Source organism: Lissotriton helveticus, chromosome 11 (assembly GCF_964261635.1).
Source record: "Lissotriton helveticus chromosome 11, aLisHel1.1, whole genome shotgun sequence".
NCBI classification, from domain to species: Eukaryota; Metazoa; Chordata; class Amphibia; order Caudata; family Salamandridae; genus Lissotriton; species Lissotriton helveticus.
Window position 1 is genome coordinate 192,201,271 of NC_136072.1, and position 13,558 is coordinate 192,214,828.

A 13,558-nucleotide genomic window follows, 5' to 3' on the forward strand; every position below is an offset into this window, starting at 1 on the left:
TTTAAGTGTAATAATCTCTTCTTTTTTTATTTAAGTACCATTGAAACTTATCTTAAACGCACTCTAGACATCCGGGTTATACTGACATATGCCGATAGATGGACCTATCTCGTGCATAAGGCACTTGGCTGTCACTCCATCCGGGGGGGATAAAAGGTCTCCATTGAGACCCCACTGGAGACAGAGGGATGGACAGAGACAGGGAGATGCTGAGGTCTGGTCGTGTGTACAAGATGGAGCCCTTAGCTTCAGTATAGAGTCCCTGCAAGCAACCAGCTACTTACAGTAATGACCACAGCATGTTAATTACAGGAAGGAATACAATGATGGCAGTTTCCCTCTGCTTTAAATGCACATATATAAATGCTGTCACGCACAGACATATACACGCACTCCCAAAGGCACATACACAGTCAATAAACCACTCAGAAACATGGGTAGGCAAATGTATACACAAACACATGTATCCATACTCAAAAGTATTTACACACACGTCTACATGTAAATACACACAAACACATGGCCACACATTTCCATACACACCTGCACGTACGTACTTGAATACCGTACCCACACCCACACCCACATATCTACTACACACGTACATGCAAACTCAAAGATAGACATGCACAGGTGCCTTAAAACACACACCCTCAAGTACACACATGTATAAATATACAGTTACACAAACAGAAACATAGGTACCCATGCACACATGTATACCAACTCATATATGCAAACACGTGTACGCCCACAAACACAGACAGACACACTCACAAGCCCACACAAACAGACCCACACCCAGATAGAAACTGACATTTACACAGACGTTAAAACCCACAAGCACACGCAAAACCAGGCACGTGCACACTCTTGGTACACAGAAGCAGGTGCATTCGTGCACATTTATATATGCAGACACGCACTCACAGATCAGAAGGCACACGCACACATGAGTAGCCACAAATGTAACCACACACTCACTGGCATGCACGTGCAAGCACACCAAATGTCTACAGAGCAATCTCTGTCTACATGCACCTCTCTGCACACAGGAGGCTTGCAATTGCAAACACTTCCAGTACAGCATGGCTATCTAAGACGCAAGCATCGCCGGCTCATTCACAAACAGATCCACGCTGAACCCTAAACTCAGTGCGTCCTGTCATCTGCATCACCCCAGCTGTCACTCTGCTCTCTGCTACGCTCCCAGATACCATATCCGCGTTAACCCTCACACTGCCGGGCAGTGGACCTTACACGCCTAGCTGGACAACACATTTCCTCAGCACTGTCTGTCTGTCCTCCTCCTCCCATGGCACGACGCGCAAAATACAGCCCTTTCCCCCCGAAGTACTCACGTTCATCTTTTTATCCTGAAGCGGTGCACTTTCAAGCCATTTTTTTCACAAGCAGGTCCAGTCAGAGGTGGTGAGTGGGGCAGGGACACGCAGCACCCCCGGTGCCTGTCATCCTCCGCCTCGGAGCCCACACCGCGCGCCCGGACGTGGCTGTCGAGTTCAGAAATAGACTTTCATTCGCTTGGCATCAAACATTCCGGCTTAACTCTCCCGAGCAGCTGGAGGGCTCCGCTCTCGTCGAATGAAATGTGCCGCCGGTGGGCGTGTGGGGGCGCTCCGCCCCTAGCCCGGCTAGACGAGAGAGCTCCGCGCTGAACTTGCCCGCCTCGCCTTCCTTCTGCTGGAGAGAGCTCCCACAGCCCCGGGAGCCGGGCTCTCCCAAAACCCTGCCTCCCTTGCCTCATTCATCGACCTTGCAGGGGCAGAATGAGTGTCTCATTTGAATTATTCATGGCGCTTTCTGCTCTGCACACATTTTAAGTCATTAATACACCATTATTCGATATTATTTCGGAAGTGCTCCCTTTATGTACAACATATGTGCGCCTAAACCATCGTCTTAAAGACATTGCATATATGCAATCATACTCGAAGTGCTTGCATTTTATCTTTGCTTCTCCACAAGAATCGCACCGAAATAATAACTGGCAAACTGCATTGAGAAGCAAAATTTGCAGACCTATTTTCATTTTTTTTTACTGTGGTAGACACGTGTATAATAACAATTACATATTGGGGTGGGGGATGGAACACGGCAAAGGCTTGTTTATTTAATTTTGCCCTGAAATGGATCACTGCAAAGGCTTGTTTATTTAATTTTGCCCTGAAATAAAATGTCTTCCGTGACTGTGGCAATTTTAGAACTAGTAAATACGGGTAGGACACAAGTCGCTACTTTTTTTTTGTAGCTGCCACGTTTTAACACATTTTTAAAAGTATTGGCAATAGATTCTAAAACACAGGCAACTATACGTTTGATCTTGTGTAGTTTCTGTCCGTTCACTTTTTAAAACAATTATTAAGAGCGAGAGATACACAGGCAGGCACGGGTTTGCAAGAAACACAGAATACATTTCTCAAGTTGCACTGTCTACTGTACTCGGCTGTTCCTCGTGCCGGCGCCTGCATGTGAATGGAATTGCCTGGTGACTGACACGCTGGTCCCAGGCTGCTTAAGCCCAACCTCTCTGCCTCCCGGAGAATAAAAGCGTCACCATGGCAACTGCATCCACATAATGCAAGTCTATTGGCCCCTGCAGTCCTTTAGGTGCCTCATCCCATATAGACGGCTCTTCTTAATTTAAAAACAGATCTGACAATTAGCGTGTGCGCAGGAGGCTAATGTCTCCTCCAGTCCCTGCTGATCTTGTTAAAGGACCAGCAGTGGCGCAACCTCCCCGCTCTCTCTGACGAGCTATGGGTATTTAGCCAGCAGGAAACTCCACCCAATGAAATCACAGTCAGAAGTGGCAATCACCTAAATTAATTCATTTTGAACCTTGATAGGAGGTTATTTATACGACTAGACTGTCTGGCAGGAAGTTCAGCTTCCTGCCTGTCAAATATATTGGAAATACACCCTCACAGAGGTGTGGCAAGAGAACAGGGCATCATTAGTTTCAAACGTAGAGATGGAATTGTTTTCAAATTTCTGCTTCAAAATCCAGGTTCCTGCGAAATGGACTCACTGCCCCTCATTTAGGGTAAGTCAGGAAGTGGTAAAAATCAGGTCAGCTGATTTCAGCGCATTGATATGAACTGTGCTATTTAACTGGTTTTACCACATTGGAGTGTGGGATTATGCATCACAGCACAGGAAAGTCATATCTGTTAGTAAAAGGAAAAAAAGTGGGTGCAAATTTAGATCCTTATATGGTGTTCATCTGTTTTTTTTGTTATTTCCAAATTAACACTAAATTACCACTATATGGTAATTTCCGCTTGTGGTAAAACAGTTATGGAATCATGTAATGACCACAACTTGTTTCTATTCAAAAGGCGTTTCTTATTTTGCTAATATCTTTGGCGCCGTTTGACGAATCTTCGGGAAATTAAAAAAACTAATGGTGTGGTAAGGTCCGCTCCTGTGTTGAGAGTTTCGGGGTGATTCGTTAAGTGGGGGCTGAGAAAAAGGGGGGGGGTCCCAAAACACGTTTTCTCCATGTTAATTTCCTTAGGAAACTTTAAACACGGCTACGACCCGAACTGCTGAATGGAATTACACCAAATTTGGCAAAAAGGTAGCTCTTGGTTCAGAAAGCCCTCTTTTTATTAAATGGTGTAAATGCGTTCAGTACTTGCTGAGAAATTTAAACATTTCTCAGATATACAAATATCTCTGCGGAGGATCTGCGAACCCTCAAGATCTCAAGCCTGCAATCTGATTGGCTGTCATCAGTTCCAACCAGGAAGTGGTGGCAGCCATCTTGTGACTCGGTTGGACAGAGTCACAAGGAAAAAGGAAAAAAAAGGATTAAAAAAGAAAAGCGGGCAGGGTAAAAACACCCTGACCCCCTAGGTCTGAAACATTTTTGGTGGGATTTGTGCTGGGTGTGCGAATCCTGCCGAAAATTAAAAAAACAAAACAAAGCAAGGTCTTCTACGCTTTGTTTCCTTTAAGTCCCCGGGTGGGCCAGGTCCTCGAGGCAGTGCCAGATAATGATGCGGGGCCCCCACAGCCCCGGGGACCGCCACCTCCCTGGGGCTTTATTTTTGTTAAAAATGCTTGGAGGGGCTCCTGCCCCTCCACGCAGCACCAGGGACCGCCACCCCCAGGGATATATGCATTAAATTAGGGGGGCACATGATCCCCCGCAGCCCCAGGGACCGTCACCTCCCCGGGGCTATGTTTAAAAAGCAAAATGTGGGGGGGCTTGAGCCACCCCACACAGCTCTGGGGACCACCACCTCCCCGGGGCACCAATGAATTAAATGCAGGGGTACGTTGCGGCCCCCCAGCTCCGGGGACCACCACTTTCCCATTTCTACTTAAAATGTGGAGGGGGTCCGTACGGCCCCCCTCCAGGAGCCCTCCATGGCCCTGGGGAGCGCCACCCACAGGGCCGGCTCCAGCAATGTCCTGGGGTGCCCACCCCCAGGACATTGCAGTTTGCAATAGCATGGCGAGAGCGCTGCTCCCGCCATGCCATAGCAAACACTGCTTTGCTTCATGGAAGCAAGAGCATGGAAAATGCTCTTGCTTCCAAGAAGCGAAGCAGAATTGCTTTTGGGCATAGGGAGCTACATGTTAGCAGCTCCCTCTACCCAGAAGCAATGCTGGCTCCCGCAGAAGGCCGTGGCTAAGGCCAAGGGAATGGGGTCCATAGGGCCAAAAATGGCCCAAGAGGGTGGCCACTTGCCCCCATCCCTTTTTAATTTTTTGAAAAAACATGGCCAGGTCCCAGGGGATGGGGTCCCCGGGGCCGAACTCGGCCTGCAGGGACACCCGGCACCCTCCTATAAAAAAAGAAAAATATGTCTAAGCCCCGGGGCCGAAAATGGCCTGAGGGAGGGAGCCACTCAGCCCACTCCCTTAAAAAAAAATATATATAAATAAAAACGTCCGGGTCCCTTGGGATGTTGTTCCCGTGGCTGAAATAGGCCTAGGGAGCGGGGCGGCATGGCACTCCTAACATAAAAAAAAAGAAAGCAAAGGCTCATCCCGGGGGATAGGGTCCCCGGTGCATGTATCGGCCTCGGGAGGGGGGCCATGTGGGCCCCCTCCCTTTCTAATTAATTATAAATTAAGAAATAGGTTGGGCCCCGGGGACCCCATCAAAAGCGGCAAGGAAAGGGGGGCATACTGCCCCCTTTCGCAAATAAAAAAAATAGTAGAAGGCAACTCGCTGGAAGCCCCCCCCCCCCTTTCACCACTACTGTGCAAACACGCCTCCTAGCGCACTCTTGGCATGGAATGACGTCCCCATTGCTACTGAGGTTCCTTAGGGGCCAACTCGCCCACCAGGTACCTCCAGTAAGCCCCACACAGTGGGATTGCTGAGAGGTGGTCCGAGGCCGCGCCCCTTTTTACCACACTCCGCAAACGCACCTCTTGGCACACTGCTCGTAGGGCGATGAGGCCCCCTTGTGTCCTGAGGACTTCAGGACTAAAGTGAACTTCATTCCCCAAGCAGCTGTGAGCCAGGAGGCATGTTTGCAGAGTGGTGTAAAAAGGGGGCATGGCTGATGACCACCCTCAGCAATCCAGCTGTGTGGGGCTTACTGGAGGTAACAGGAGGGCTAGTTGGCCCAGAGGGACCCTCAAGAGGCAAGGGGATTTCATCCCCCAACCAAGAGCACACCAGGAGATGAGTTTGCAGAATGGTGGAGAAGGGGGGTGGCCTGCAACCCCCTCTCAGCAATCCCACACTGGGGCGCTTACTGGAGGTAACTGGTAGACTAGTTGGCCCCTAAGAACCCCTAGGAGCAAAGGTCACTTCATCCCCTACCAAGAGTGTGCCAGGAGGTGTGTTTGCAGAGTGGTGGACAATGGGGGTGTTGCCTGGTATCAGAACTCAGCAATCATGCTGTGTGGGACTTACTGGAGGTAATAGGAGGGGTAGTTGGCCCCCAAGGATGTCCACCACTCCTGTTACCTCCAGTAAGTCCCACACAGTGGGATTGCTAAGAGGTTTTCAGGGGCCACGCATCCCTCTCTCCACCACTCTGCGAACGTGCCTCCTAGTGCACAAATGGTTGGGGGATGACATCCACTTTACTCCTGAGGGGCCTTGGGGGCCAAGAAGCCCTCCTGGTAGCTCCTGTAAGTCCTACTCAGTGGAATTCCTGATCGCTGGTTGGAGTCCCAGCACCCTTTCTCCACCACTCTGCAAACATGACTGCTAGTTAAAAAACCTTAGAAATTCACTGAAAAAAACACAGGTTTCAGGAACTTTATAGTTAGAAATTAGCATTTAGAAAACCTTAGAAATTCACTGAAAAAACCACAGGTTACAGGAACATTATAGTTAGGCTGACATTTTGCTTGTATAAAACCAGAGTGCCCCCGCGAGGCACTGCTGATGGTTCACATATTACTTGACTCATGACATGGTCAGTGACATCACTGATGACATCGCAAATGACATCACTGATGACATCATCCACATAATCTTTGATGCACCTACTCACACCCCAATATAACCTTTCATACACCCATTCCAAATTTCAGACTACCATTCTTGAAACCATTACCATACCAGTACGCACATACCCATTCATGGATTCATAGGTCAACATACACATCTACTTACTCATACAGGCACTCATACGGCCAGTCACTCACCAATACAGCCGCTGATATATCTACTCATACACCCATAAAGCCACTCATAGACCGTCAGTCACCCATACAGCTACTCACAAAGCTACTCACTTACGCAAACACTCAATCACACAGCCACTTACTCACCCATACAGAAACACACACACTCACTACTCATACAGATATTAACACATACTTACTCTCCTATACAGTCTCTGACACAAGCACACACACACCAATACTGCCACTCTCACATTCACTCACTCACACATAAAGTGACTTCTATACACCAACACTCAAAAATACTGCCTTTCACACATGCAGTTATTCACCCATATACCACTAAGACATCCATTCACTCACCGGCACAGCCATACGCACACTCACTCACCCATACAGTCCCTCACAGACACACTCATGAACCCATACAGCCAGGGATTCACCCACTCAAACATCCATGCAAGGAGTCGCACACCCCCTCACCCACCCACACAGACACTCAGGCACCCATGCAGGTACTCAGACAACTAATCGATAACCCATATAGACACTCGTGTAAATACTCACCTACCCATGCAGCCACTTACACACAACTGAAAGACTGATACACACATTCACACAGATTAATCACTCACCCATACATTCACTAAGAAACGTTTAATCACTCACTTAAACAGTCAGTCACGCACCCACTAAATCATCCATACAGGCACTCATACACACATATATATATATGCTGAGACCAGCGCTACGCGTCTCGCCGGTGAGTCGACCCACCCTTTTCCTTCTCGTATGAGTGAGAGGATTATAGTAGATAAGCGGCAGAGCGTCCAGGCAAAAGGCAGACGCAGCGAAGCTCAACCAAGTGGGGTTACGAGCACAGCAATTGGCGAAAAGTTACCAACACCTAGAATAAGCATGGATTTGTTCGGCGAAGAAGAGCGCCGCGCCCTTGCACAAGAAATGTTAAAAAAGCGGGATAAGCCATCGGCAGCGACAGCCTCGTCGTCTGGCATGGGAGCAGTGGGCAACAAGCTGAATGAGGCAATATTCAAACTTGAAAAGCTGCACGAGCCGAGCGGGAGATCCGGAAGTGGTGGGAGGCCACTAGTCTGAGTAGTTATATTGATGTAAAACGGGTACCGAGGGGATTGAGGGTGTATACAAAACAAAAAGAAGTAAGGGATATAACACAGACTACGGCGACCAATCTGACTGTAGTCAACCTTACCAATCGAACCCTCACAAATGAACAACACGAACTCCTGGCGTTAGGACTCACCTTCTGCCCAACCACCAATCTGGAGTTCACGCAGACTAAAATCGATCTTTTTCGGTTCACCAGATAATTGAAATTGCATAAACATTTCAAGCTAAGACCGCACATCAAGGGACCACCGAAATATGGGACAAGATTGACAGCAACCGATGTCTTGGTAGGCAACGACATGCCTTGTATTGAAGCCATGGATGTCTTAAGAGGCGACTTAGAACCTGAGGATGTTACAGGAATAGATATGGTGCAGCAGGCTGCATTACAGGGGATTGAACAAGAGAGGGATGAAAGCCATTTTAAACCCCTGTCTACCTTCATTCCCCAGTCACATTGGGATGCCATTGATGCCTTCTCGGAGGCTATAACTATGGAATTAGTGAAGCAGAGGAAAAGTACCAACACAAATCCATGCAACATCACAGAACCTCAGAAAAAAGCCTTACAAGAGCTTATGAACGACAAGAAAATCATCATTAAACCCTCGGATAAGGGGGGGAATGTCGTTCTAATGACAAGAGATTACTATCATGAAGAAGCAATGAGGCAACTCTCTGATGCAAAGTACTATACTATTACCACCAGGAATGTTTATGATTCTAGCATCAGGGAGTATGATGATTTGGTTCTGAAGTGGTATAACCGTTCAATGTTGGGAAAAGATGAACATATTTTTCTGCGTAGCAATAACCCCATAATACCGACTTTTTACCATCTGCCCAAGCTGCATAAAAACAATGTCTCTCCACCAGGCCGTCCCATTGTGGCTTCCATTGATGCGCTGACAGAAAATATGTCCAAATTTGTGGACAATTACATCTTCCCTCTCGTCTTAGACATGAGATCCTACATTCAAGACACCAAAGACTTTTTGAGTAAAGTGTCCACGATGGAGTGGAAACCAGACTATCTATTTCTGGTGATGGACATCACCAGCCTCTACACTATCATTGATCACAACCATGGACTGGCTGCCATTGAATACTATCTGGGCAAACGGCAAATTCGCTTTGCAAAACACAACATCATGCTGATTGAATTTGTGCATTTTTGCCTAACTCACAATATCTTTTTGTTCGAGGATAGATTCTATAGGCAAATCTCTGGTACAGCGATGGGCACCTGCTTCGCCCCCAGCTATGCGAATTTATTCGTTGGCTGGTGGGAGGAGCGGGTGCCCAGAAGCTGGAAGGTAGGCCAGGAGAGCGGTAGGGTGGTATACTGGTACCGCTACATTGATGACTTGTTCATCGATGGCAGGGTACCAGGGACATGGCAGAGAAATACATCGACTCTCTTAATGATAACATCTACAACGTGCACCTATCGGGGACAATTAGCGGGGTGGCAGCCAACTATTTGGACCTCCGGGTGTACGTTGAAAATGGCCATGTCCATACCGCGCTGTATCGTAAGGAAACAGCGGGTAATTCTATCCTCTTTGCTAATAGTGAACATCCACCTAAACTTATCAAGAGTATACCCTACGGGGAACTCTTGAGAATAAAGAGGAATAGCACCCAAGACCGGGATTTCGAGGCGGCTGACTCGGATTGCCTAGACCGCTTTCGAATGAGAGGGTACGAAGAATCACTCCTAAAAAGTGCACTGAACAAAGTCAAAAAAATCTCAAGGGAGGATCTGCTCAAAAAGAAACAGAAATGGTTGAATACCACCATAAAGGACACATTTAGGATGATAACTCCTTACTCCTCAGGCGCTAACAAACCTAAATCAATAATGCGCAAGAATTGGCATATTTTGCTTACGGATGAGGTGTTAAAAGAAGATCTACCACCATACAATTTAGTGACCTTTAGAAAGGCTAGGTCCTTGGGAGATATGCTGGTGCTCAACCATTTGGAAGCTCCTATTATGCAACCTAACACCCTTAGGGAAATGAGTGGGTTCTTTCCTTGTGGAAAATGCAAGGCGTGTGCCAACAGCCGAAGGGTGTTTCATTATGACATCCCGGATGCTGGCAGAACCAACAAAATTCATAAGTTCATCACGTGTAGTACTGTCTATGCAGTGCACTGTCTAATATGCCCGTGCGGCTTACGTTACATCGGCAGCACTATCAACCAGTTAAAGCTGAGAGTGCTGGAGCACCTAAGGGCAATTGATAGAGTAGATCCCTCGTACGCAGTAGCCCGGCACTTTGCGGAACACCATAACAAAGATAGAAGTAAACTGAGATTCTTTGGATTAGACCATGTTCCTCAAAATCCACGAGGAGGAGACAGACTTAGGAGGCTACGACGCCTCGAATCGAGATACATCATTGATCTGTCCACTAAGTATCCTAAAGGCATGAATGGTGGGGAGGAAATGGCAGTACACCTTGGGAAATAAAGGGGATATAATAAGGGATGAGTTCAAAACTCGTATAATAGAAGTGAGCAACAGGATTCCTTCTCCCTAACATTATTTGCCATGTGTGACTATATGACCACTGCAATGAATTTGAATACATGTTTTTTCCGATGACTATGATGTGTATATGAGATCTGTGACAATTACTTTAAATCACTCGAAAGTTCTTTACAAGTATCAATTTGGTTTTTCTGTTGTACCAAGAGATTGAACATTGATCATATGTTACTGCTTTTCAGGACTTGTTTGCTAATAAGTATGATGACATCTTAATGACATTTTATATTTTGATCGTTATATGTATGTAATCATGAACTGCCCTTCAGGTGGGTTGACCCTTACCTCCCATTGTGAGAGATCTGGTAGTTTCTGCTACTTAATGGCTATACCGTTATCTACAATAATTTGTTTGATATATAATAACTCGAACATTTCTCTTTTTTGTAGTTCCGAATAACATACTACTTGTAGACATTGATTATATGGCATACATCTGTATAGGGACACAAGACGATCCACAGCGCTATTGTGTTTAAAGCCCCACCCCTTCTGTCTTGTAAATATCTGGATTTACGCAGACATTTTGTACTATTTTCTATTATGGAAATATGTTCAAAGATGGCGCCCATGTTGGCGTATGTGGGGCTAGTCCCTTGTTGATGTCTACCTTTGTCTACCTGATGTGTATTTAAATCGGAATTTCCAGGTTTTCGTAACAACACTGACGAAGGCTATCGCCGAAACGTTTGTTTTGCTGTCACAATAAACTGCTGTGATACTGTACCTGCTGGAGTGCTGTTTCCTTTCCTTATGTGAGAGGAATTTTTGAGCGCTATATATATATATATATATATATATATATATATATATATATATATATATATATATATTGTAACACGAAATGCCCAAAGCATCGAGAAGGCACACATCTGCGCCCCCACACTCCGGCGTATTAATGCAGCTCACTCAATTTTCCCATTCAATTATTCTTGCCGACGCGTTTCGAAGCATTCCGCTCCCTCTTCATGGGCTGCCAAGCAAAAAGTGGAAACCTCGCAGACTTTGTTTCAAGGACTTCTTTTATTTCCACACCCCCCCCATGGGCGTATGCTCATTGCATGGTCCATAGTGCATTGTGGGGCTGGTAGTCGTAGTTGCGAGTGTCTTTAAAACTTTGAGTAAGTTCCAAGTAGGTGCTTGTAATTAATGCATTTTTGTACCTTTAGTAGGCTGGGTTGCATTCAAGTGGGTTTATTTCCGCATGTCGGGCGCAGTGCTGCTCGGAATTTGACCAGTTCAGTTCCGTAGCCTCTTCGTTTCAGGTGGTGCTCTTCTCCTCGGCAGGGCGGCACTCGCAACTACGACTACCAGCCCCACAATGCACTATGGACCATGCAATGAGCATACGCCCATGGGGGGGTGTGGAAATAAAAGAAGTCCTTGAAACAAAGTCTGCGAGGTTTCCACTTTTTGCTTGGCAGCCCATGAAGAGGGAGCGGAATGCTTCGAAACGCGTCGGCAAGAATAATTGAATGGGAAAATTGAGTGAGCTGCATTAATACGCCGGAGTGTGGGGGCGCAGATGTGTGCCTTCTCGATGCTTTGGGCATTTCGTGTTACAATTACTTACTCGGCCGCCCTGCCGAGGAGAAGAGCACCACCTGAAACGAAGAGGCTACGGAACTGAACTGGAAATTCCGAGCAGCACTGCGCCCGACATGCGGAAATAAGCCCACTTGAATGCAACCCAGCCTACTAAAGGTACAAAAATGCATTAATTACAAGCAACTACTTGGAACTTACTCAAAGTTTTAAAGACACTCGCAACTACGACTACCAGCCCCACAATGCACTATGGACCATGCAATGAGCATACGCCCATGGGGGGGGGTGTGGAAATAAAAGAAGTCCTTGAAACAAAGTCTGCGAGGTTTCCACTTTTTGCTTGGCAGCCCATGAAGAGGGAGCGGAATGCTTCGAAACGCGTCGGCAAGAATAATTGAATGGGAAAATTGAGTGAGCTGCATTAATACGCCGGAGTGTGGGGGCGCAGATGTGTGCCTTCTCGATGCTTTGGGCATTTCGTGTTACAATTACTTACTCGGCCGCCCTGCCGAGGAGAAGAGCACCACCTGAAACGAAGAGGCTACGGAACTGAACTGGTCAAATTCCGAGCAGCACTGCGCCCGACATGCGGAAATAAGCCCACTTGAATGCAACCCAGCCTATTAAAGGTACAAAAATGCATTAATTACAAGCAACTACTTGGAACTTACTCAAAGTTTTAAAGACACTCGCAACTACGACTACCAGCCCCACAATGCGCTATGGACCATGCAATGAGCATACGCCCATGGGGGGGGTGTGGAAATAAAAGAAGTCCTTGAAACAAAGTCTGCGAGGTTTCCACTTTTTGCTTGGCAGCCCATGAAGAGGGAGCGGAATGCTTCGAAACGCATCGGCAAGAATAATTGAATGGGAAAATTGAGTGAGCTGCATTAATACGCCGGAGTGTGGGGGCGCAGATGTGTGCCTTCTCGATGCTTTGGGCATTTCGTGTTACAATTACTTACTCGGCCGCCCTGCCGAGGAGAAGAGCACCACCTGAAACGAAGAGGCTACGGAACTGAACTGGTCAAATTCCGAGCAGCACTGCGCCCGACATGCGGAAATAAGCCCACTTGAATGCAACCCAGCCTATTAAAGGTACAAAAATGCATTAATTACAAGCAACTACTTGGAACTTACTCAAAGTTTTAAAGACACTCGCAACTACGACTACCAGCCCCACAATGCACTATGGACCATGCAATGAGCATACGCCCATGGGGGGGGTGTGGAAATAAAAGAAGTCCTTGAAACAAAGTCTGCGAGGTTTCCACTTTTTGCTTGGCAGCCCATGAAGAGGGAGCGGAATGCTTCGAAACGCATCGGCAAGAATAATTGAATGGGAAAATTGAGTGAGCTGCATTAATACGCCGGAGTGTGGGGGCGCAGATGTGTGCCTTCTCGATGCTTTGGGCATTTCGTGTTACAATTACTTACTCGGCCGCCCTGCCGAGGAGAAGAGCACCACCTGAAACGAAGAGGCTACGGAACTGAACTGGTCAAATTCCGAGCAGCACTGCGCCCGACATGCGGAAATAAGCCCACTTGAATGCAACCCAGCCTACTAAAGGTACAAAAATGCATTAATTACAAGCAACTACTTGGAACTTACTCAAAGTTTTAAAGACACTCGCAACTACGACTACCAGCCCCACAATGCACTATGGACCATGCAAT

General features: G+C 47.0%; 1 protein-coding gene across 1 annotated transcript in view; it reads right to left on the reverse strand.

Annotated features, from left to right (window-relative positions):
- SCHIP1 (schwannomin interacting protein 1) overlaps nt 1-1,482 on the reverse strand; it is a 402,630-nt gene extending 401,148 nt beyond the window's left edge. The window contains exon 1 of the mRNA XM_078666939.1: nt 1,362-1,482. Coding sequence (XP_078523065.1) covers nt 1,362-1,367 — 6 coding nt within the window. The 5' untranslated portion in view covers nt 1,368-1,482. The remainder of the gene's footprint in view (nt 1-1,361) is intronic.
- Nucleotides 1,483-13,558: the final 12,076 nt, after the last annotated feature.